The following is a 27,863-nucleotide window of genomic DNA, read 5'->3' as shown; positions in this document are numbered from 1 at the left end:
CATCTATGCTCAACATGGTGAGCCATGGTCAAGTGCAATCAACTATAGGAAACATGGTCAATTCTAGTCAATTGTAATCTATCATACGTAACTTTAGTTTAGCATGGATAACCTTAGTTAACAATTTGTTTACCATAATCCACCCTTGTCAACCATAAATTTATCATATTTAACCATCATAAGCCAAGGTCCAACCATTGTCTAGTAATCCTTCTCATGCACTTCAACCATCAAATAACACAAACACATTAATAAAGTGGTTGATATACGTCAATTGGCATCATTTTCCATATTTCATATGCCAATCAACGTTGATAGTGTTAAGAGGTTGAAAATGACGTTGATCGGCATATATCAATCATTGTATTAATGTCATTGTGTTAGTCTATATTATTTCACTAATGATAGTTATCAAATAAGTTAGACTTAATAATTTTAAGAGAATTAAAAATAATAATGACTCATTTAATTTCACACACACACACACACATATACATAATTAAATAATGTAATGTATAGACATCAAAATTTATATCATATTATTGTTTTTAAGTCAAATGGATTCTATTAAGTCAAGGAGGATTTAAATCGATGGATATAGTTATCCAAAATTCTTCCAACCTCACTCCTACTGGATTTTTTGACTAGAAGGGAACAAAAAAAATAGGTACCAAACTATTAGTAAAAACTAAGTAGCGAGAACCATAATGACCAATGAAACCAAAATACATCTACTATCAGAATTCAACCCACAACCATGAGGCATCTAAAGAGTTGACCGAAGCCGTGTTCCTCAATCTAGTACAATGGACATGTTTATCCATGTGTGCCAACCTTCCTTCTAGGCATTCCAGCTTCTCGTATATCCTCCTTTCACCCCTTTGTGAGGTGGCCAAACAATCTTGCATTTTCCATTGGCTTTGTTGCAGGTCATTCATGAATCCTATGATAGTGTTTCTATCATCATGACGATATACCATATCCTATTTAAAACAATTTGTAATTTATATTAATGTTGAATATCTCTTTTATATTTAATCAATTTAATATTTACAAAATCATTAAAATTATACTTAAATAGAACTTAAAAATATACATTATTTATATATTAATCTTTCATTATTGTTTTAATTTTAATTTTAGTAGTTATCTATGTAACCTTGATCATGATTATAGTATATATAACCGACATAGATCCATGTTAACTGGCTCTGTCAAGGGTCGTGAGGGATCCAATTTATTAAGGTGCGGTCCTCTTTTAAAGTGAGAAAATTCAAGAGAGGTTTGCACCTCAAGAAATTTTGTCCCTTTAGGTGCTTGATAAATCCCGGATTAACATGGATATATTTAGGCTCTTTATGTATATGCCATATGTCAACTCTATGTTAGGCATGAAAGGAATTACAAATAGTCTTCATCTTGAGCAACACACGTTTTTTTTAAACCATGATGAGAATACTATATTAATTCAAAATACGTGCTTGGATCACAACCTGTACAACAAGTGATTACAATGAAAATATTTTGAGCCCAACTATATCTATAAACTCGTGATGGTATTTATTCTGAATATCTATTAGCCATCTTACTATCCTAAACAACACAAGGTATTTGGAGGTTTAGGTTCTCCAAAAGACCTATAGATATAAACAAATTTTACATTGCATAATAGTCCCATTGTTAAGAAATAGTTGTCAGGGAAAAAATACCATTTCTCTTTAGGAATCTTGCGCCCAAGTTTACAGTTTTATTGATGAGATTATATGTAGCGGAATTGTTTATTCCTAACATGGGAAAGAAGCTAATAATAGAGAAGGGTAGTTTTAGATTCTTGATTCGATCGATAATGCTTCGCAACTTGAAATCCTTAGGCAAAGATCCACGAACAAGGTGATGGAAAACATGCTATGAATCCCCAACACCACGAAATCTTTGTTATTTGCTTCTTTGGCTAGAAGGAACCCTTGTAGTAATCCATATGTATCTACTGCATTATTTGCACAATTGCCTAACTCCTACCTATACTCAATTTCAATTTTTCCATCGAGGTTGAGAATAGACCCTCCTACTCCTACCACCCTCATCTTGAGAAACACACTAATAAAATATTTTAACTGCAATTTCCTTTTCATTTACTTTATACAATATAGATATAGTCTCTCTCTATAAATACATAGATATTTAGATGATCTTTTATTTGCTATTAATATTCCTTTTAAATGTTACACGTCAATTCATTAAAAAACACATATCAATGGAAGGAATTACACATCTCATTCATCTTGAACAACGCACTAAGAATAAATTATAACCATCAATTATTTTATTTATTTTCATTTACTTTACATATTATATCTTTATTTATATTGAATCTTTTTTGTTATATATATATATATATATATATATAGCATGTAAACTTCTTATAAATAGTAAATGAATTACTAAATCCTCGTCATACCTATGGAATTAGAAAGAACACAATAAGGACTTTCTCTCTCATTGAAATATTTTATTTATAATTCACATTGATTTATTTAATTGTTTTATTTAAATACAAGAGGCCCTCTCTGATATAAAATTTTCTTACTTAATATGGGCATTGAAATATTTTATTTATGATTGACAATAAAAAAAAATTGTTATCAATATATATATTTTTAAATGTCATATGTTAGTTGAACATAAAATGAATTGCATAGGTATAATATCAATATTATTTTTAGATGCCACATGTCAACTCCATATTAAGTAATGAAGAAATTACCTATCTCCCTCATACTAAAAAAAAATTATACTATTATCTCTCTATAAAATTGATGTAAAATTAAAATGGAAATAAAAATATATATATATTTATAGTAAAATTTGAAACATTTTATTATTGTTACTATTTTTAATTTATTAATATAAATATTAATTTATTATTTTTAAATATAATATTACTTAACCACATCTCCCATATATTAAATAGTAAAACATCTCTTGCTACAATTATATATAATTTGTTAATGGTTAGTTTCGAATATTACATATATTAATACTTAACTATTAAAAAAGTATATTATAATAATAATAATTTATACTGTAATAATAAATTATAGTATATGGTAATGAAAATAACACGTAAGCCATTTATTGAATACGAACAAAATATATATTGTATTACTATATATTATTTTTGTCATTATGATGGAAATAGTAAGTAATATAAATAAAAATTAATAATATAAAATATTTTATATTTAGTATTCCAAAAATATACAAGGTAATTAAGATTAATTGCCCCGCAAAAATATAATATATAATTATTTTTTATTTTATAAATTTAATTCAATAATTGTTGCTAAACAAAATTCTTATAAGTTTATTGATTTTTGAATTCCACTTTATGAATACGATTTTTTCTTATAAAACACATTTTAGATTCTAAAATTATTTTATTCGCTTGAGAATTTCAATTTGGCAAATAATGATTATCTGGTATGGTAATCATTGTGGTAATCGCACTGTTGTGACAAGGATTTTTGTGTGGGTGATGCTATTTAATTGTGTTTTTTTTTACTTTTGTTGTGCATGTACTTTTGGGTAGTTGTTTTTAGATGGAGTTTAAAGATTCTATATTTTGGTTTTGTTATTGAAATTTTGATGAGATTGTAATTATTTATTATTTGAATTAATTTTTTTGAAGGTATAAATAGATTTAATGACTTAAAAAATTCATAGGGTACTTGGATTTTATAGATCAAATAACTCAAATATGTAATTCCAACAAATTTTACAAAGATTTTAGGCAAAATTAATTGGAAACAATACTTGGAAAAGGACCAAAAATATAGAACATTTAGACTATGATATTTATACTATGCCATATGTTCCAAGAGTTAGGGTTGAGTTTATCATTTTTTTTTGTTGCCAATGATTTATACTCCTAAACTCTTTTACCCATCTCTTTAAATTTCTACTCAATTTGACAACATGATAATGGTACAAGCAATGCCGAGTGAAGATATGTCCACTAAAATCCACTTTTATTTAAATGTATTTGTGTGGGCTATTACAATGCTTTAAAACCAAGAACTACTTAGAGTCTTAAATTTTCAATTTTGTATGAAAAATATGAAATGCATAGATGTAGTCGGGCATAGCCTAGTCTTTTCTTTAGTGCAAGGTTCTCCATCTTGTGGATTAGTTTTTATAATTTTCAACAAGTAAATACTCTTCCTTGATGGAATCAACAAACCCCCCCATGTGCGTTTTGTGGAATACAGTTCATAATTATATCATGCATGTGCATACAATATGTACTATATTAATATTTGACATGGTGAAGGGGCCTTTAAGTGTACACAATTACTTGTATAGCTATTGTAAAACTTGTGAACAAAGAAATAATTCTCTAGTAAATTTAACCCTCTTTACAAACCTTATGTGTCTATCTTGTATTGGAAAAGAGGGATATCAAAATCAACTTGTATGTTGAAGGGTGTCATTCCTCTAAAATGAATTCTTTTACAACGATCCTTCATTGGTCACGTTGAGATTCACTAAAGGATATGGGAGAAATAGTCCATCATATCATTCATGACCACTTCTAGGAATCTCTTGTTTGGTTTTCTTTATTTTTTTCTACAATTGGAAGTTACGTGGATTTATGAGGGAAGTCTTAATCGAGGAGAATGGTTATCTTGTGGCTCAACTCCCTATATTGTGACCTTGTTAGGAGCATGCACAAAAACTTCATACAAGATGATTACTTTAATACCATTAATCTAGATTGTACTAAGAATGAAATAAAAGAACATACAATATTGCAAAGAGAACACTAGTATTAAAATAAAAGTATTTTAGTAAAATTCAAATTTTATTAATGAGAAGAATGGTGAAAAACAGTACAAAATACATAATAATTAGAAATAACCTACCTTTAAGATAAATGTGACAAAGTTATACTTATTTAACAAGAGGTTGAACTACATCATAATAATGTTAAACAAAAATAAGGACAAACTTAAGATACAAGAACCATAATCCTAGTATGATGAGTGTTGAGTGTGAATGTTAAGTTCAGTGAATATGATTTGTGCAAGAAAAAGAAGAGCCTTATTGAGATCATAAATTATTTCTTCTATCGATTTAAATTAGGCCTTCTTTGGCTCATTGGAAAGAATAATAGTAAACCAAGTTGGATCCCAAGGCTTTGAGCATAACTCACTCCAAAAATGTGTAAGGAAATTCCTAAAAAATGCACTTAGGAAAAAATAACCCTAAAACTAATATCGAGTTTGATTTTGAAATGGCCTTGGATGGCCACATGTATCAAGAGTTTATGTAGAATTAATGAATCTTTTAGACTAAGATATCCTTGGAGGAAAGAACACTAAGTAAAAAAAGGTGGGGAGACACTTTGTAGATTCATGAGGATTTAAAATTGTGTTTGATTCATTGGATATTAAGAACATTGTGGATTCTATCATATTGAGTGAACTTGATTTGATGCTTATCATTTGTGGGATAATATATGGTTTTATTGGTTGTAGTATCTACAAACTTATTTGAAGCTTATTTTCCTCACCTTTCTCCTTAAATCAACAACCAATATTGATGATCATTTAAAAAGCAACATGTGGGTATATCTTCTTTATCCACTCTCTAGACACTATATTTATTTATTGAGGTGCTTTCTTGCTTCATAGAGTAAACCAACCCCTTCATTTTCTCTACTTTGTTATGGCAACATGTTATTCCCACTATTTGTAAGAGGCTTTTGTTCCACTTTACACAATTTTGTTGTCAATAGAATGACACTCCACTAGGGAAGAGTTCATAAAACTCATCTTTAGTTGGTTTTAGAGATTACTTTTTATCTCACTACTTTCTATTTTCTAATTATATTTTATGTGTACTTAAATATATGAACTAGACCTTTACCCTAGTTGCATTACAATTTTACCTTTATTTGTGTTCTCAATTTTCTTTAATTGTATAGTTGTCTTTGGGTTTCCACATAATCATGGACCTTCCCAAATATATTTGTGTTAAAATATGAAGAGACCACCTAATTCTAAAATGACAATATGTGTGCCTCAAAATTTTTGTTTAGAAAATAGAGGAAGTGTACTTATACAAAGACATAAAAACACTATTTTTTTTGCAAGTCAAAAATTTTCTTAACAATAACACCCCTCGATAATGACCCATAACATCCAGTTAGTTTATTCCCTCTTTAAGAAAATCAAAAATTTTGGGTTCTTCCCAATAGATTAAATTTAAGCTCACTAAAGTCAAGTTGTCCTCGCCATGACTTGTATGTTTATAAAATTTTATGTATAAAACAATATGCAACTTCGGTTCCATCCATGGATAAACCAACCTAACCAACCCATGAGTAACATGTACAAAATATCCTAATTTTGTTAAGATACATGAGTATGTCCAAGAAAGCAATTCCCTTACAAGTAACTTATACAAGAAAGCAACACATTTCTAGTTTATCCCAAGCATGTTATCCTAAATTCAACACATAGGCTTCAAAAGCAACATGAGGGAGCTTTTGAGAAACTATGGAAAGAATGATTGATGGTTTATTCACCTCCTCCCTCATTATAGACATGCATTAAGGGGTAGGTGCTCTTGGGAATATTACAAATACACTTTTATCGGGGAGAGAGTTAATTGTGTAGAAAACATAATTCATTTTTAGACAATTTTTTAAAGTTGATATAGGTCAAATTTTCAAAAATGGTTAGAATTCTTTCATGGTTCAAGGTTTTTGCATGTTGAGACTTTTCCCCCTAAAATTTTGTCTCCTTTTAAACTAACATAAATATCTATCCCATTTTTAAAAAAATCTAATAAAACTCTAAATCAATCACAACTTTAAAGAAAATCTAATAGAATTCTAAATCAATCACAACTTTAATTCCTTAAGTGATGAAATTCTTGATGAGATTTTGAAGAGAGAAAATTGCTACTCCTTTCATTCTAATACATAAAACTATCTATTTTTGTTTTTATGTGATTATAATAAAAGTTTCCTTCATTACCAATTTAATTAAAAAATTTACTATAATCCAGATTCTATTATTACTCTAACCTAAATTCTATATATTACAAAATTTTCAAATAAACTTCACTCATAAAAATCAAACTCCGATTATATATATGACTAGATTTAGACAAGGTACAGATTGTATCGTTTCCATCCTATATTTCATACCTCAATTTCCACCCAAGCATGCTTTAAAAAAAGGACAAGTGGAATGGATCTTGAACATAATGTAGCCCGCCTTGAGGAAGGAATTTAAGAGCATCGACTGCATGTGATTTAATGTGTACTAACTCAAAAAGTTTTATTTTATTTCTCAAAAAGAATCTCGCAAGTGAGAGCCTATCGGCTGTCGTTAAGTGCACTTGTTCTGGATCTACATTATTGCGAGCAAACGACACTCTACTAACTATTTGAGATTTGCATTATGAAGTGTCAATTTCAACATTAAGATACAAAAGGATGTCAAGAAAATCCTCGTGTGAGGGTGCAATTCTTCTTTCTCTTATGGTCAGTTCATTTGTAGGCCCAGATCTTTAGGTTAGATTTCCACTGCCCATGGGGAAAGGAGTGAATCTGTGCATTATTTACAATGATGTAACAGTCCACCTGTATATATATATGATAGGTTAGGTTTAGATATGGTTTAGTTTTAATATCAAATGGAATAATAAAATTTTTACTTGTACAATGTATAATATACATTGTACAATGTTTATTATTTATTTGCAGTCCATGTTATCATCAAGATTGTGGGAAACTCGCCACGCCATGCAATCCTATAATGGTCCATACAAACAGCCTAGTCTTTTCGTTATCGTAGACTGTCCACAAGTCTGTAGGTGGATTTACACAACCACAATGCTTCCAGTGGCTTCCTGTCAAAAGAGAGATTTGTCTCAGCTGCAATGAGAAGCTGCGTGGGAAGCTTCGAGCTGCCGTGATGCTCTTGAGTGCAGAGAAAGAACGGGAGCAATGGGGTTGATTCTGCAATGGCAGTCTTTTCAAAATTTGGAAAAACGACAGATGGAGCGACAGGAGGTGACGGGGCCTGTCCTCCACAGGCAAATAGAGACAGGAATTAACGGGTAAACCTTAGCCTCATGGTGAATGCAAAAGAGAGAGGGATGGATGACGAAGTAAAGTTCTCTCTGGTTAAAATGGGGCATATCACCCGGAAATTTGTTCATGACTTTGGATGTAAATCAGTCAGAATGAGAGAAAACTCTGAAAGCTATATCGATATCGATCGACTTATAATTTGGACAAACTGATACCTTCAATTTCTGGGAAAATCTCAACTGATTTCGAAAATCTAGGAAATCTTTTTACTAAAAATCAGCCTACTACTCTAACAGTCTGTTAGTGACAGTGGGCAGCGCGCAGCCAACGAAAGGGGAAGGTGGGAGGAAGCTTCTCCTCGTTTGTCGCATTGACAGCTAGTTGCACGGTTACACTACGGTCGCACGGACTTGTGTCCTTTTGCAGAGAAAGATATTGATCTTTACACGTCACCCGCGATTAGGGATGGAATTGGGTGAAATTGGTCGTCAGGTTGTGATTGGTAGTCAAATACAGTTAAACAATTTGTAAAACTGTTAAGTTCTTTATTTGAAACTGTAAAAATAGATAAAACAGTTTTTTTCCCCGAGTGTCAGGGAAATTTTGGTGATATTTTGAGAAAAATTGCTAGGGATTTTTGAATGTTATAGCCAGTCATATTTTGAGAAAATCACTTAGGAATTTTTGTAAATTTAAATACAGTGGTTAAATTTTAAAATTTTAGGTACTCTAGAAGTTTTTGATGGTGTTAAATTCATTTTCACCATCTAAAACATTGTCATATTTTGAGAAAATCACCCAGGAATTTTCGTAAATCTAAATACAGTGGTTAAATTTTAAAATTTTAAGTACTCTAGAAGTTTTTTATGGTGTTAAATTCATTTTTACCATCTAAAACATAAATAATACTGTCTGTAAAAAAAATTTGAAACTTTTTTACCCAAATTCCAACTATTTTTAGCCATCCACACAATTCCTCAACATCACACAATTCCTCAACCTCTTAAACGACTACATTGATGAGCTTCCCAAACCTGAAATTCCGGTACTGTGGATATCTGTGAGCGGTTGGTATTGATACAAGTGTCTGCAGTTTCTCTCCTGTCATTCTCGGCATCAGTGTCGGTAGTTTTTGTCTTCTGTTGTGTCGCAGCTTGTTTTGGGATTGAATATGGGCTTGAATATTAAAGTAGTATTTGAATCGGATTGTGAGTTAGGGTTATAATGGTTTTAATGGAAAAATAAGGGGTTTATTAAAAGATGTTATTATTTTTTAAATAAAAAATATAATTTAAATTTAATAATCTTTAAAGAATATTTATGTGTAAGTTAGGTTTTTGTATTATGTTAAAATGTTTTAAAAAAATTGGATCAATAACATAAGTTTAAAGTCTTGTTAGGACTTCGTGTAACTACAGCATTTTGTAAATTTAAATTTATAGAAACAAGTTTAGTGTGTCAAACCTTGACAAACTAAAAAGACAAAAAAAGTTACTAGTGTTACAAGCAAAAAACTAGTAAATCATAACAACTATAGGCAAATCTCTAAGCATCTCCATCACTACCCTTAGTGATTTCTTAGCTAAGATGGCCAACTTGGGGTGACGAGAATAGTCAGTTTGCAGCCTATAAAATTCCCCTCTTAGGTCATCATGTACCACTTCCAATATTCAAATAAAATTTAAACTTACTCTTACTTTGTATCATAATTGATAAAGTGACAAATACACATACAATGTACAAGTACACTGAAAACCTCAATCTCTTTTCATATAACTTGCCATTATATAAAAAGATATAAAAACCCACTAAACATCATTTAAAAAAAATTAAAAAATAACTTAACTTTTTTATTCTTTATTATTTTAACCTCCGAAAAAAGGCAAAACCATAAAACAATTAATTACAAAACAACTTTCTAAATCATTTATTAACATATATCAATCGAGAGTTTGAGTTACAACCATCAGATTGCTTGAATTTTTTAATTAAAAGTAAACTTCGAAGATATGCTTTGACCATACCAAGATCTCAAAACGGATTTGGGTCTTACTCACTTGAAAACTAATAGAATTAAAAGTAGAACTTCGAAGATATGCTTTGACCATAACAAGATCTCAAAACGGATTTGGGTAATACTCAGTTGAAAACTAATAGCTTATATCACGGTTAGTTGGGAGTGGGAGCGAAAATGGGAATCGAGTTTGATATTTTAAGAAGTTTTTAATTTGGAGTGATTTAGAGAATTTTATATATATATATTATATGTTGATGTATATATGTTAATAAAAATATGTAGAATGATGAATTAAATATAAGGAAAAAACATAAAAATATAGATTAAATCATATAATAATAATTATTTAGAAGTTACAATTTTTATCAATCACATTTATAAATTGGTAATATAGTATTATACAATATATTGAGTTTTATGATACATCAATTTTAAAGTTTCAAAGTTTCAGAATTCAATATATAACATTTATCATCATTGATCACCAAAGTTGTATTTGTAACCTAAGTGTAACCATTAACAAATAATATCTAATATGAAATGAAATGTTATAAAATGAAATGAAATAGCTTTCAACTTTCATGAAGCATCATATTCATAATTCATTACTAATGAATTATAATTGCCAAATTCAAACTTTAAACTTATTATGATATAATGTTTACAAAAAATATCATAATAAATATGAAAGAGTCAATAGTTATAAAAACTACTAGAAATTAGAAAAGACAAGTAAATCTATTATCTATAGCTAATGCTTGGGCCTCTTGCCACCACAAGAAATGTCTATTTTTTAGTCTTGTTGGAAAATCAAGATCTTTGTCATTAATATTACCCTCTAGGCATTAATATCCAAACTTACCTCTAGATCTTATATTAGGGATCTTTGTCATTAATATCACCCTCTAAGCATTACCATAAGATAGAAAAAACATAGCATGTCAAGTCAAGATTTTGTTCGAGTGATGCGTACATTTTTAGGAGGGTCATGATAGAGGAGTTCGACAACCAATGTCACAACATCAAGGTACATAGAGGGATTGGGGCTCTGGATTAAATACTAGTTCTATACCCTAATACATGACAAAATTCAATGGAAACATTGCAATCCCCCAATCCTCTATACCCTAATACAGGGAAAAATCCAATGGAAACATTGCAATCCTCCAATCTTGAAATCTTGAGGATTGTGAATGAAATCTAAAATTCTACTTTCTACATATGAAATCCAATGAAGCCAAAACCACTCTCAAACATCCTGAATCATTTCATGGTAATTTTAAAAATTTAAGTAAAAAAATGAAAATAAAAATTAAAAAAAATGTCAATCTGATTAGTATAAACATACTAAACTATACTCAGAAATATTATTATCTGCACAAAATCTAATATCTCATATCTGGGGATGGAGACATGAGCCTACCCACAATTATGATAAGACAAGGAAGAAGAGACTCATGGCTTGTCTCAGCATTCAGCCCTGTTGCCAAAGCTTTTTCTTTACGAGAATTGAAAAGAAAACTATGCATATCATTCTATCAGTACTTTTACCCACCGGATCTAATCATAGTAATTTCTAAGAGATTACAGCAAAATTCCCATCAGCTCGTAAAGCAAACAGACTGACATTTCATTTCACGTGTGAGGTACATGTCCTGTCCAGTACCCACACATCGTCCTTGCAGGGTCTCCAGGTGTCTTTATAAAAAACAAACACGGATCAATAATATGCACTATCAACCAGAGATTCAATTCAAGATTTTATCTATAAATATGTACATGCTCTATGGGATGGACACAGTACTTTCTTTGTGTAGTGCAGCAACATGATATACTAGAAGAGTCGTTGCAATATCGGTTTCTTTAGCTAAGCTCTATAGTTTAATGTCGTGCCTTACATTCTAGTGACACAATCTAGAACTAAATTAGTATTTTTATTTCATCTAGAACAACTTTATGCTACATTCTGCCTGTTGATCAGTTAGAATTGATTCAGCAGCAATTTTCTCATCACCATGTCTTCCCAAGCTGTTAGCAATCCATCAATTGATTCAAAAGCCGCAGGCAAGGAGATCTACGAGCAGAAAGACATAGAATCGGCCCACAGTCGTTCGTCTTCTTCTCTGAGACGAGCAAGCCAGAAGCAACTCTGCTTGATAGTCAGATACAAATGGCTGAGATTGCTCTTATGTAACCTCTATGAAGTAATTCTGGGGACAAAATTAAGTTTGCTGTTCCCTCTGGTCCCTTTGGCTATTCTAGCTGACAGGCTTCGACTAGGAAAAGTGAGTAGAAGTCTTTCTCTCTTCCTCTATATATATAGAATTAAAATATCTGTATAACACCTCAACAAGTAGGGTATTTCTCTATTTGCAGGTTTGGGTGTTCCTCATAAGTTTGCTTGGCCTTGCACCTCTTGCTGAACGTCTAGGCTTTATCACCGAGTAAGTGAAAATTTTCATGCATACATACATAGGTTCTGTGAAATTTATATCCAATATCTGGTCCTACAGTTCCATCTACCTTGTATTGCATATGTATATACACTAGGAATACAATACAGAAACTTCATAAATGGCGATGATTTTTTTGGTTTTACGTTCTGATGTTTTGATGTAAATGTTGCAGACAAATTGCATTCTACGCCGGACCAACAGGTAGGGTGTTTATCATGTATTTGGAAGACTGGGTCACTGATCTTTTTTTAGAAAGTGTTTCACATTTTAATGTAATTTATGTAAATTTATTGGAAAATTCCGCTGCAGTTGGTGGACTGCTCAATGCCACGTGTGGCAATGCAACAGAGATGCTCATTGCAGTGTTTGCACTTTACCATGGCAAGACCAATGTGGTCAAGTATTCTCTACTGGGGTCTATACTTTCCAACTTACTTCTTGTGCTTGGTACATCTCTTTTTTGTGGGGGATTAGCAAACATGAAAAAAGAGCAGAGGTTTGACAAGGCAAGTGATATTTTCTTTTCTGTTTTTCATTGATGTCTATTTTTAGGACACCAAAACAATTCATGACAGATCTAGATACTCATTGAGGGGACTCACGCTGGGTGTTGTGCTATTGGTAAATGATGTGCAGGTTGTTTCTGGAATCAATTCCAGTCTTCTTATGATGGCCTCACTGTGTCTCATGCTACCCTTGGCTCTTCAACGGTCTATGGCATATAGTGAAGCAGCTGTATCCACACTAAAACTGTCTAGAGTCAGTAGCATTATCATGCTGATAGCTTATGCCGCATATTTGTTCTTCCAATTAAAGACACACAGGCAGCTATTTGAAGAAGGCCAGGTAATAACTAAGTAATAAATTGTAGCTCTAGCAATTGCATTGGTTCTGGCACTTGATAGTTATTTACACACAACACATTATACTTATATTGCAGGAAACGGAAGAGGAAGAAAATGAGGAAGAACCATCCATAGGATTCATAAGTTCAATTGTGTGGCTCTGCGCTCTTACTGTAGTTATCTCCCTGCTTTCCCGGTATATTGTCGAGACCATTGAGGTGAACATTAGTTCTTTGCAAATGTTAAACTAATTTAGCCGATTATTTGATGTTGTTCATTTTACGAGAGAACTCAATGGTTTGATCAGGACGTAGCAGAGTCATGGGAAATATCTGTGAACTTTATCGGTATAATTTTGTTACCGATCGTAGGCAACGCAGCCGAGCATGCTGGCGCTGTATTATTCGCTCTCAAAAACAAGCTTGTAAGTTGCAGATTTATAGATTAGAATATTTTTCCTTAATTCATTACAGGGAAAAACTTACAATACATTCTCTAAATTTTATATTGTTTACTGTCAAGATTATAATTGAAATGTAACATATTTAACATTCAAAAACTAAATTATTCGAATCTTTGCTGACTGCTGCTTCCTTATTTGTGTTATGAAAACATCATTTTTTTTCTTTTCTTTATAATAATTATTATTATCAATTGCAGGGTATTAATAAGATTTTGAAACTTGAAGGTTTGAACATATCTCTATCTGTTGCAGGATATATCATTGGCTGTGGCTATGGGTTCTGCCACACAGATTGCCATGTTCGTGGTAAGACCCTTACATATATAAGGGATTTGATTATGGTAGTTCATTCGATTGATTATAAGGCATTAGATTTTCTCCAAATTTATTGAACAGATTTTTAAAATATATTACTCGTTTCTGCAGATTCCCTTCATGACAGTTCTCGCGTGGATCATGGGAAAACCCATGGACCTTGATTTTCATATTTTGGAGACGGTTACTCTATTTGCCACAGTACTGATAACAGCATATATTTTACAGGTTTGATATAATCACTAACACCATGTGGATCATACCTACATCAATGCATTATATCTCCTAGAAACTAATTATTTACCTCAGCATTCGCCTTGATTAACAATATACAGAGTAGATTCATCAAATTCATTTATGTTAGGGCAATTAAATAAAAGGTTTGTTCTTATAATTATACCATGTAATGCTTGTACAGGATGGAACTTCAAACTACATGAAGGGCCTAGTGCTGCTGTTGTGCTACTTAGTCATTGCAACTTGCTTCCTTCTTTTGCAAACGCCGCTCACAAAGCGTAAGGATTTGCTCGAAGGGATTTTGCCCATGTGGCATCATTTTGCAGATCTTGGAATATTTGGAAAATAAAAAGAAAATGAGTAAATTTAACTATTTGACTAATTAATTTCTGAATTCAGATGTTTATAATCCAGAAATCTGCAATCTAGTGACACTCATGTCTTCAATTCTAATGCTAAATTTTTGCAATGTAGTGATACTTAGATCTTCAATCTAATGCTATTTAATGCATTATCTGCAGACCATGCTCATCAAGCTGTAAACACTCCTGTGGTGGATAAAAAAGTTGTGACAGCAACAATTCCCATGCCTGCTAAACAGGCAAGTTATATCCATCGAAATATCTCATTAACATGTTTAAGGCCAATACTCATTTGAATATATACATAACAGGTTGATATAAAATACAAATCTCATTTCCTCTGGGGCACCTCATCTGTTTACTAATTTCTTGTAATGTTGTTCCGTACAGTTCTAAGAATTGATAGTCGAGGGACAGGAGATTGGAAGTTGTCTCTGGAAATCGGTATGTAATTAGCAATCCGTACTCTCATCATCTAAGCAAGTCTGAATTAAAGTCATCCACAAGTTAGAAATCCAATGATTGCGCCCTTTAGGTTGAAACTATGAATCAGCAGAACCCTTTTACCCGATTCATGATTCAACCATGAGTGGGCAGGTGGGACAGAATCATGGTTCGACCTGCCAATGCCAAGGACGGTGTTGATTGTATTTTTATCCGCAAGAAAATCTTAATCCTTGAATTTCTTTTCCACGTATATGTTATTATACCTGCCATCAGGCATGCAATATTGTAATTACTCCTTTTTCATATTGACTTTGAATTAGTGAAATTTTTTATGTGTAAGGTAAAATTAATGAAAAAAGTTATTTTGATCTCATTAAAATATGAATTTTTAGATTAAATATTTAATTGTAACTCACTATCATTTAATGTCATTTATATAAATAAAAATTAATAACGGTGATTCATTAAAAAACACACCATATCAAATTTTATATGGCATTTGGACTTTAAACAAACCAGCTGAAATAGCCAGGTGCAACAAATGGTCATTCAAATGAAAAATCATATTTCTTCTAAAAACATACGAGTATATCCAACAAAAATAAAGGTAATATTAAACTTGCCAATTCCACGAACTAAAAAAGAAGTATGAAACTTTTTCGTGCATGCAAGTTATTGTAAATGCTTTATTGAAAATTATACACAATATTGACTTTATGGAGATAACAAATTGCTAGCAGACATTCGAGGAGTTAAAAACAAGATTATCCAAGGCTCCCATTTTAGGGTCCCAATTGGTCTTTGTCCTTTCATATATTTATAGACGCTTCTATACCATTATTGGATTTATTTTAGGACACCAAGAATATCATTATATATTTTATTAGTAGGAATCTCTCTTACAAAATTGAATTACATGGTAATAGTAAAATAATTTCGTGTAGTGGCTCATGCTATAAGTTTCGGAATTATTTAAGTAGATATTCTTAAGATCTTACATACTAACCATGTTGCCATTAAGGATCGAATAAATAAACTAATTATTAATAGCATGGTGACTAGATGGATATTACCATTGAAAGAATTCAATATAACCATTAAAAATAAGCTATGGAAAAGACAATGTGGTAGAATATTTCTTTTTGAGGATTATCAAAAATGAAAATAAGCCACCTATTAAATCATCGTGGTTTGTAGATATTGTTAACTATTTTGTTACACAAAATTTTCCACCTCACTTATCTTAACGATAAAATATCATTAAACAAAGTTGGTTCTTTTTATGGATTGATGGATGTCTCTTTAAACATGACCAGATTTAGTTATCTAACAGTGTGTGAGAGAGGCTGAGATCCGTAATATGTTAAAGGCTTGTCATGATAGGCCTTGTAGAGGCCACTCTACAAATAACAGGATTAGTTATAAAGTACTCCAACAATGGTACTATTGGTCATCCATTTTCCTAGATGCCAAACAATACATGAAAAGATGTGACAGTTGCCAGCACATGCGAAGGCTAATACAGTAACACGAAATTTCATTACTTACACAACTAGTGATATAACCCTTTGAGAAGAGCGTGATTGATATCATTGGACCCATTAACCCTATATCTTGATGAAACTTCTATATCTTGGTCTGCAAATATTATGTTACAATGTGGATGGAATCAAAGATATTCCCCATGGAAATACAATAAAAAATAGTATAGTTCCTCCCTAGGGAAATCTTTGTCAAATTCAAAATACCATGGGAAATTGTTACTAATGGAGGAACACAATTCACTTCTAGACTCATTAAGGAAGTCATGAAAATGTAAAAGATTAAACACAAGATGATGATTTTGTATCATCTAGCAAGCCAATGGCCGAGTGGAAGGGACAAAAAATATATTTGAGACCAACATAGCAAAGACCATTCAACTCCACCTCAAGGGTTGGGTAGACATATATCCTAAAGCATTATGGACCTATCGAACGACATGGTGAATTACCACTAGTTGCACTCCATATGAGTTAATATATGGAAAGATAGCCCTTTTACCAATAAAGATAGAAGTACAAACCATGAGTTGACATGAATCTATCCAAGGCATAGTGTCAAAGACTTGTCTAAATGAACGAGAAAGATGAACTTTATCAAGTTTCTCTACATCAAATAACCATTATTCAATAATGGAAAGCTCAATGGTGAGACAAGTTGATACAAAAGAAAATATTCAAAGTTGGAGATTGGACCTTGTTGTTTAAATCAATATTTTAGGAATTCAAAGGAAAATTTTGTACCTGGGCCATATAAGATCGACAGTATATATGAAAATGGGTTCATTAAGATTTCTACAATTGACGAGGAAAGGACTCCACTAATGGAAAGTCAGCACAGGACCTTACTATATCACAAGCCTCTATGAAAATAAGCCTTCTTAAGAAATACCAATGAAGGATAGCCTAACAATGACTTGGATATTGTAAGAAAGAAATCCCCACCAAATGATTCATTTTTGATGTTCCATTTTAGAAGAAGATGAAGAGGAAGAGGAGGATATAATAAAATTCCATTTGTGAAAACCTTTGGGACACAATTGGCCATATGTAATGTGAAAAGCATTTCAGCTAGCACTTAATGTGTTGAAGAAGGAAAGAGAGAGAGAAAAAAAATAAAGAAATAAAATATATTGAAACTCATATGATTTACAAGTTCTTGATACTTTTTATATTTCTATTAGTAAACACTATTTAGAATTGCTTGTGACATGCAGGAAGGTATAACCTTTTTGTTGCAACACTAGTATTGTATGGCTGCAGCATGAGTATTGTGTGGTTGAAACACCAATATTGTGTGGTTGCAACACCTTCCATAGATCAAATCAACATAGAATTGCAACATCATTGTTACAATACCTTTCATGGATAGAACCAACATTCAGTTGCAACCCCTTTAGGCTATAGGTAACTTGGAGACATTTTTGCGACACCATTCGATGTTCTTGTTGTAACACCAGTTTAGGGTAATTGTTGCAACACCTCATGTTCCAACACCTTCACCAAATAGTAACTAAAGCTGCTCTTGATTCCATGGATGACATCACAAAAATGGATAAGATGTGACATGACCACCGTCGCCAACCTGGAAAAAGTCATCAACTCACAATAATCATTGAAAGGTATGACTTTCCTTACATAATAACGAACATTACATTGGCATGATGGAACTTACTTTGGAATTATATTCATACATCATTTTCTATAAAATACCATAACACTACTCCACCACCACACTTTATGACACAACCTACACCATTAATCCATGATTGCATTACCTTAATTGGAAATACTCCGAACAAATTGTTCATCCACATTGTGACTGATAGACCATTTAATTTGAGAAAACATCATGTGTGGCTCACTTAATCACTAAGAACCCTCTGAGACCCTCCTGTTGCAAGCCTACGACCACATTTAGGCCATCTTCTAAGCTATACGGTGGCTTGAGAAAGATGAGATATTGAAGGGTATGATGACAATGTTGCACTCAAATTCACTTTAAATCTGCAAAAGGACAGAACAATGGTAGTAGTAAATGTAGAGACCATAGCCACTATATCAGAGTTGTTGTGAGTGGAAGAATGATGGTACTCCGAGAAGCCATGACTAGAATTGATGGAAGATTTATGTAATAGCCTCTGATTGAATTTTCATGTAAATAAAATAAGACCAAGGTCATGGGACACGTATGCCAAGTTGAATGGTGGGTAAAAAATTATAGTAGGCATCATTTTTGGATTATAAGTGGCTATGGAAATTAGCGAAGGAAATGGCAAAGGTAAAGAGACAATAATTGGCATTTAATTATGAAAATAAAACAAAATAGGAGAAAAGAAAGGTGAAGAGACACAAATTTGCATACAAGGGAAATTAGAGGAAAAATGAAGGAAAATGAATAAAAAAGGGAGATCAATGATAAAAAGGCATCAAAGAATTAGGTGTTAGATTTTGAGAGTTTTGAGTTGAGCACACTCTCATTCTCTCATACTCTTGCACACATAAAGCAGCCTTGGAGCATGCGTGGAGAACTCTAGCATTCACTTGGATTGGAGAAAGCAAAGGAAAGCAAGGACACACAGGGAGACAATTGGATCAACAACTACAAGTTAGAAGGTTGCATGTGTGGTTTCCTTGTCGATTTTTGGATGCATGGTATACGCATGTGATTCCTTCGTTATGTGTTCTCATTGGAATGGATATTTTCCTAGATTGACAATGGTTTTAACCTTTCCTTTCCATTTCCTAGATAGCCACGGTGTTGTGGGTTTCCCACTTGTTTTTTTATTGGTTCTCAGGTTCCCTATGGATGTGGGTTGGAACAAATGCTCTGGAGCCCTGGAATAGCTTGGATTGAGTTACTAGTTCCTGGAGCCTGTAGATTGGGACAAATGCTATGGAGCTTTGTGGGTTGAGTTATTAGTCCCTAGAGCCATGGATTGGAAAAAATATCTAGATCCTTGATTTAGTTTTGGGTTGAGTTACTAGTTTCTAGAGCCCTGGATAACTTAGGTAGAGATCAATATTGTTGATGTTAGTGATTTCTAGACCATATATGTGAGAACATTGTAGTTGAGGGTTAAGGTGGTTTGGCCTCTGGAAGCCTTGGTTGGTTTTGTCTTAGTTTATCCCATGAGATCTCACATTCATGCTTGGAATATGGCATAGGGTTGATTGGAAGAGAGATTTGGTTCAACCAAATCTATGATTGGCTAGTATGTGGAAGTCTCTGGCTTGGCTGGCATTTTCATATGTTAATAAGATTTATTTTCCTATTGTGATCTATGAGAAATTGTATTGGTTATTATGGTGATCTAATGGCATATTTTCCATGGTCTTTATTCTGGTTATATATTGGTTATATTCTTGACTAAATGAATTTCTCTTACTATGTATCTCTTTCATGATTTGATAAGTTATTGAATGGTTAATGAATGCATGGGCTAACAAGTGTTATTGCAACTAGCTAGAGAGGGCATAGAACCTTCTCAATGATTCTTAGATGACGTTAAGATCCCTATGATTAGATATGCATTCATGACCCGTAGCTTTCATTCTTACTATATGTTCGACGAAATGTCTATCATGGATTAGCCATGTCTAGGTCAATTTTCTGCTTGAGTTTTGATTGCTTGGCCTTGTCACCATCTTGTTTATGTTTCTCGAAAGTTCCAGGCAATTATGGGCAGTGGTCTAGAGGCTAGCTTGAAAATGTGGCTTAGATCTTAGAATTGTTGGCACTGAACTAGAGTTTATGGGTCATAACCACATGCAGTAGGCCTATGCGTGCGGTTGGGACCTCATAACTACACCGATGTTGTGTTGTACATGTCATTGGGGAGTTTCCCTGGTGAAAATAGTTCTTGCCCAGGGATTGACCATCTAGAGTGGTTTGGAGGTTCCTAAGTAGGCTATAGTTCCTAAGGGATGTATGTAAGTTGTCAGTGTGTTAGCCCCACTTCCATCACTGGATCTTGGAGGTCGGGTCATATCATAGTGATACTTGTCTCATGTTTACTTTGGCGAGCTTGTAGAAATAGGTAAATGTCAGAGGAGGTGTTTATGGGGCAGTATTAGAGCTTCCAAGTTCAAACACTTGGACTAGATGGGCTAGATGTGATTGTTATGCATGCAGGTTAATCATATGTATGTCCACTATGCACGCATTCTAGTAACTATGGTTGTCATATATAATCTGTATTCAAATCTGTGTTATCATGCATGATTTTGAGAGGATGATATGTTGATATGATTGATGTCATTGTGTTAATCTAAATTTACTTGTGAAAATATGATAGCCTCCTCTGTAATACACTAAGTTATGATTTTGATTATGTTTCTATTTGGTTTATCTAACATGACATGATTGAAGGAGATAAAAGATCAGAGATGAAGAGGAAAATTGTGAACTACAATTCACATGACTCCCCTTACAGTTCTGATGTGAATTCTATGGAATGGGATAGGTTTGTCGAGCAGCCAAGAGAAGAGTACTCTCATGATATAGCAAATACACTCAGAAGTTTGAAGGAAGAAATTAGAAGTTGCAAGGCAGATAATAAAAGGTTGATTGAGGCACAAGAAAAACGTTCTATAACTCAAGAAAAGAAATCAAAGGTTAATGTAGTCATCCTTTAGAGTCTTTCAGATTTGTAGAAGCAGAGACACCTAAGGCTCGGTCATGGACAGGAGTAAAAAACTAATGGAGCATATGGCAGCAGGTCTCAATCACGATATAGGTTGGACAAGGATGACACAGTCATAGGAGGCAAATATTTAGATACATCTGATAGGTGAGCTAGCACTCATGTATTCTATTCTAGCTCCGGTTCCAAGAGACATCATTGTTATTACTACCAGCATCCTTATAGGACGAGTTAGAAGTAGTATTTTCCAGAAGAGTTCAAGAAAACCAAGCCTTCTACTTTTGATGGGGATGTAAAGAAACTGAAAGATGAAGAGGCATAGTTTCTTCCAATGAAGAATTTCTTCATATTGCATGATTATTCAAATAATATGAAAGCCAAGAGCATTATCTTCAGTCTTAAAGGAATAGCATATATCTGGTGGGAAGATGTGAAGCGTGTCAGAGGCATCAATATAGAGGATTTGAGTTGGCATGAGTTTTAAAGACTCTTCAAGAAGAAATACATTAGAGAGAATTTTAGCCTAAAAGTGCCCATGAAATTTTCACATAATTTCCATGTCATAATATGTAGACCAATCAAAATATTTCAAATTTAAAAAGAGGTACATGTCTTAAATAATTTTAAATTGTTTAATTTGGGAATCGATAAAATATTTTATTATTAATTTGGGTATTAGTGAAATATTTTATTATTGATTTGGGTATTCATGAGATATTTTATTAATGTTATTTACCTAGCTTACCCATATGAATTATTTATTATTAATTTGGGTATTTGGGAAATATTTTATTAACGTTATTTACCTACCTTACCCATATAAATTAGAATATCAAAAAAGTTATTTTTTTTTTCTCGTTAAAGACTAATTCTATTAAGAGTAATATAGTACAATCAGGAAAAGCAAAAACCGGCAAACCGGAAATGATGGATCCATCAACCTCGGTTCTGGAAGAAAGATTCAAACTCATTGCTACATCAGATGACTAGAAATCACAGACTGCCTAAATCCCCCTTAGGGGCAGAACCTGCAACACATTGTTTTTTCCCTTTCTTTTTGTTGACTTTTGTCCATCCACCCTTAGGGGTATGAGCCAAGACAACTTGAAGACTGGAATTCTCATTCATCGGGAATTCCTTTTCTGATTCCGAGGAGGTCTCATGGATGCGCTTCTGGGATATAGCTGAGCCATGGGTGTGCCCCATGGTATTCATGGGTGAATCCATTGGTTGAGGCGCCTGGTCCGGTTCTGAATCGCTTTCCCCGTTCTCTGAACTTGGGGAGCTGGAGCTTCGAGCTGGCTGCAGAGTACAGGGAGCCCAACGCTTGGGTTTGGATTTTGCGAAGATTCCCTTTTTCGCTCTTGCTGACAGTGATGGGCATGAGGCCTGTAGATGCCCTGTTAGGTGACAATGGCGGCATCGGAAGGCAGTATTTTCATAATCTAAAAACTGGGTCCACACTGTGTCCCTGATCTTGAGATTGATTTGCTCTGGCAGACCCTTGCTTAAATCTAGCTCTACACAGATTCTGGCGTAAGTGTAGAGGCCTTTCATTTCCCTCTGGTAATCTCCCATTAGAAAACAGCCCAAAGCGTTGCCTATCTGCCTGTATACTTCTGTTGTCCACAGATGTAAAGGGAGATTTGGAAGCCTGATCCATACAGGGGCTTTTGTGATAACTGCAGAAGCTGGGTCAAAGTCTGGGAACCATGGAGTTAGGAAGAGGCCTGCTGTACCCATGAACCAAGGGCCTTCCTCTAAGGCCTTTTCGTAGTGCTCGAGACTGTTGAACAGCACTATAAAATATCCCTTTGCACAGAAGTAGATCTTGCAACTGTGTGTCCAGTTATCATAGATCCAGTCCGAAAGATCTTTTGAGCGTGGCCAGAGCCCATTGAATCTGCATATGATGGCTCTTTCTGCAAATTTTTGGGTGTCGTCTGCCAGGTTAGGGTAGGAGATCTCAACAGAGGGAACCTCCTCCACTTTGTCTACCAAAAAAGGCTTGGGAACAGCCTGAACTGGTGGAGCTGTCTTGTCAGGCTTCTTGGCATGGACTGCATCTTTATATGAAAATGATTTAGCTGTGGATGGCTCTCCAGCAGCTCCTCCTCTCAAACGAAGGGTTAAAATAATAGATGCGTCTTTCTTAATTCCATAAAAAGAAATAGGGAACAGATCCTCAAGTTGTTTACCTTCATGGAGAAGCCGTTGTGCTGCAGAGGGGATCCCCAGCTTGATGTACAGTGTATGCTTGAGATGTTGCACTAGATCCGTCTGGCTTACCCATAGCAACATAGATTTTCCTGTCAAGATCTTGATTTGTATCTGGAATGATGAAGAGGGTTCCAAACGCGTCCTTCCCCTGCAGATCTGTGGAGAGGGCCGGCATATGCATTGTTTGATTCGCGGTTCCTGGATTCGCCTCATGGGCAACAGAGGCTTATTGATCCCACGCGAATCTGCTGCAAAGGGATCAGTGAATCCTCTATTAAAACGCTGCGACAGGGTGAACAAAGCCCAGATCTGCGCAGCCGAGGGCAGAGGAATCTCAAGACATCGAGGTTCCAGGCTCAAAATCCCCCACCATGCTTGATCTTCGACCCTGTCATTTAAAGAAATGAACCCTAGCTCGTCAGATCGGGGCCATGCTACCCCAGATCTCTCGGCCAAGAAGATTGCATGCGCGTATGAGCCTGCGGCTCCTGCGTTCCTGGTGTGGCTGTCTTGCAAAGCTGCAGCGGACATACAAATTCTTGTATCTTGCCTGAGTCTCTCGATTCCGTTCGCAGTCAGAACGATCCGAGCCCCGCCGGCGGCCGAGGGCATGAAGGCGGCAGAACTAGGGTTCATTCTTGGAGCCGAACGCCGCTTTCCCACCTTTCTGCTAGGGTTTCGTCGAAAAATACTATGAATCTTAAGATTACTACCGTGTTTATGGTTCAATATCAAAAAAGTTATTAATGCAATGTAAATCTTGATATTAGTGAAAAAATATAAATTAAAAATGTCGACACATTTCACATTAATAACCATGCAAAAAAAACACCAATAAAATAGTTAAATAGTTAAAAAGTAGTTAAATATAAAATATTTAAGAGTTAAAAGTTAAATATAAAATAGTTAACTACTTAAAAAATAGTTAAATAGTTAAAAAAATGTATTCCAGAAAGGACAAATTACCATATTCCAGTCAAAAATTAAATAGAACATATAGTTAAATAATTAAATATAGTTAAATATAAAATAGTTTTAAAAAATGTATTCAGAAAGGACAAATTACCATATTCTATCCAAAAAATTATATTTCAGGCAAAATTGTGGCTTTAGTAGACGATGTCTTTAAAAAAACACCAAAAAAATTAGTTAAATATAAATTATATATACACAATTAAATATAAAATAGAAATATAGATAGTTCAATTTAAATATAAAATATATATAGACAATTATTTTCATAAAATTGTCATATATTGAGGGATTTCGATAAAGTAAAAACTTAGAAAAAAATTATTAAATCTCATGCTAATAAATATTGTGGAACTTAGATAAAGTAAAATAATATTAAAAAAATTGTTTACATGGCATTTTTTATTAATTACTTGATTTTTTCTTAGGGGAGCACTTTTAGGCTGAAATTTCCTCTAATATTTGTCACAAAGGTATTATGATGGAAAGGCCAAGGAGTTCTAGGAGTTGAAGATGGATTCCATGATAGATGAAAAGTACACGACCAAGTTTCTAGAGCTATTGAGGTATGTGCCCTACCTCAAGGATGAGAAGAGAAAGGTCAAAAGGTTCATCAATGGATTTCCTTTAGCATTTAAATATCGCATTGAGTATGATGAGCCTTGGTCATTGGAGGAAGTCATCGGCAAGCTGAAGCATTGTTATGAGTAGTTTAAATGCAAGTTTGAGCCTAAGTGGGATTGTAAAGGTAATGAGAAGACTAAAGGAAAGTGGGCTAAGAGGTAAGGAAGGCCTTAGGATGCAGGTGATAGGGAGAATGCATCATCGATAATAAGTTCAATACAGTTGACAGAGGACATGGATTTCAGCTTGAGGAGCAGAATATGGGTGATGATAGGAAGCCTTTGCAGTGTTGGACTTGTGGTGGAGAGCATTGCAAGAGATATTTTCCATCGCATCAAGGTGGCAAGCCTCATATTTATAGTGCTCAGGAGGCACAAACAGTTGGAGATTTTTGGAAGAGTATTCCTCATATTTATGCAATAGTGGATAATAGGTAGGTTGATCACCAGGAATCCATTATTGAGATGGAAGGTAATCTTCATGATCAAGTTGTTTCTATTTTGATTGATCTTGGATTTAATTATATTTATATTAGTCCTGACCTAGTGGATAAGTGTTTCTAGAATAAAGAAGTGCATGCAGAATTTTGGTTGTTGAATTTGCTATAGGGACCAAGATAAGAGTTCATCATTGGGTGATATCTTATAAATTTGAGTTGAATGGTATGCTGACATCATTATATCTAAATATGCTTCCTTTGGGATCATATAGTATGGTTTTGGGCATGGACTGGTTGTTCATTCATAGGACTAAAGTGGATTGTTATGAAAAGGCTATTGAGTGGTTGGATGATGATGGGGAAGGAGAATCTTGCAATGAAACAATAATCCTACATTAGTGAGAATGGTTAAAATTGCCCTCATCGGGCGGTTAACTCTCGCGCTTCTCGTCCTCCCTATATTCATGTAGGTCATTGGATCTAAATCATATGATCAACAGTGGTGATTTGTTTGTGTTAGTTGGTCGGACCCGAAAAAGTTAGAGTGCTATGCTTATAATTTTCATCGAGTCTGTTTGGAAGTTTCTAGTGTGGTTTGTGGTGGGACCTCTTGTGGACCCTCGGCGGGTCATTTGTGGCCTTTTTGTGGCCCCCAGGTAGGTGAACTCGTCTTCCAAGGAGTTCAGGGTTCATTTGGTGCACGTCAGCACTACCAGATGTTCTTTTGCCCTAATTGTTTGGCGGTTTCTCCCCGATTTTTCCTGTTTTGGCTTCTCATGGTTTTGGGTGAGTGGTTTGGTTTCTGCCTGCCTTGCTAACTGTTGAACTCTCATAGAGTGGGTACAGTTTCATGTAAATTATGTATATTTGGCTAGCTTAATAGAAGGTCCTACTCTTACTTGATCAAAATATACATAATGCATGTCAACTATGCTTGACACAGTCAACCATAATCAACCACAAGCATCATGCCCATAATCAACCATAGGTATCATGCCCATAGACAACATGGGTATCATAGTCAACTATAGTCAACATGGGTGCCATGGTTAACCATAATCAACATGGGCATCATGATCTACCATGGTTGACCACAATCATCTATAGGTAAATGCTACCAAACAAAAGTAAACCATAGTCAACTTGGTTGATAATTGTTGGCATGGTCAACCATAGCCATTCATAGCTAATATGCACACCATGTTCAACCATAGTCAAAGGCATCATGTTCAACATACGCATATTCAACCATAAGAAACATGTCCAACATTACCATAGGCATCATGTTCAACATGCCCATACTAAATCATAATCAATCATATCAACTATGCTTCACATGTTCAACTATAGTCAATTATATTCAAAATGGGCATCAAGTTCAACATGTCCATAGTCAACCATAAGCATCATGCCCATAATCAACATGGGTATACAAATGTATACAATCATAAAAGTTAATAACTTTAAGATTATTAACTTTATATAATAAATTTTATATTTAATATTAATAGAATTTTAAAATGATTTAATATTTATGTATCTTAATATTTAATTTTTAATATAAATTTTATAATTATGTGATAATATTAATAAGTGTAAGATAACTTAGTAATAAAACTGTTGGGTCCCTATAATACTAGTGATTACCCCATTACTATTGTAGTTATACCCCTTATTTATATTGTTGTGCCCCTATTACCCCCATAATATTATTTCTGTGCCCCATAGAATCCCTCTATTGTTATTTTTGTGGCTTTATATTATTATTGTTAGGTCGGCTGGATTATATTGTGACTCCTTAGACTCCTATATATAGAAAGGAGGTTTTGTCATTTGTATCATCCAAGAATTGTTCATTTATGTAATGTAAAGGAGGTTGCCCCCTCGAAGAGGCTGAATTCTAAGGTGTTGATCTATCTTTTCTATCTTTTCTTGAGCTGGTTTCATAACATTTGGTATCAGAGCTTTGGATTCTAGGGTTTCGCTACTCCAAACAGGTCATCGTGGCATTTTCACTATAACTTTTTTTCTGTGACGTTTCAGAAGTCGCAAAAAAAACCCATTTGAGAAGAATTGGCGCTGAACCTTGGGTCCAAATTTCAGAGCTTTTCCGGTGATATTTTCGGAGATATGATCTGAGGAAGTTGGTCTTTTTGCAGACTCCTGAATTAC

At 33.8% G+C, this 27,863-nt stretch overlaps 1 protein-coding gene across 1 annotated transcript; it reads left to right on the top strand.

Moving 5' to 3' along the window:
* The first annotated feature begins 11,938 nt into the window (after positions 1-11,938).
* On the top strand, positions 11,939-15,558 carry LOC149152850 (vacuolar cation/proton exchanger 1a-like). Its single transcript, XM_089446030.1, has 11 exons — positions 11,939-12,409; positions 12,501-12,568; positions 12,753-13,086; positions 13,217-13,426; positions 13,521-13,643; positions 13,733-13,849; positions 14,141-14,194; positions 14,315-14,431; positions 14,622-14,718; positions 14,962-15,041; positions 15,193-15,558. Exons 1-11 carry the CDS (start codon positions 12,140-12,142, stop codon positions 15,196-15,198), a joined length of 1,476 nt encoding a protein of 491 aa, XP_089302156.1. The 5' UTR covers positions 11,939-12,139; the 3' UTR covers positions 15,199-15,558.
* Positions 15,559-27,863: the final 12,305 nt, after the last annotated feature.

Source organism: Pinus tabuliformis, chromosome 9 (genome assembly GCF_031772625.1).
Source record: "Pinus tabuliformis cultivar Carrire ecotype Pingquan chromosome 9, CPIR1, whole genome shotgun sequence".
NCBI lineage: Eukaryota > Viridiplantae > Streptophyta > Pinopsida > Pinales > Pinaceae > Pinus > Pinus tabuliformis.
Note: the sequence above shows the minus strand (reverse complement) of the source record. Positions and strands in the feature narration are given on the sequence as shown.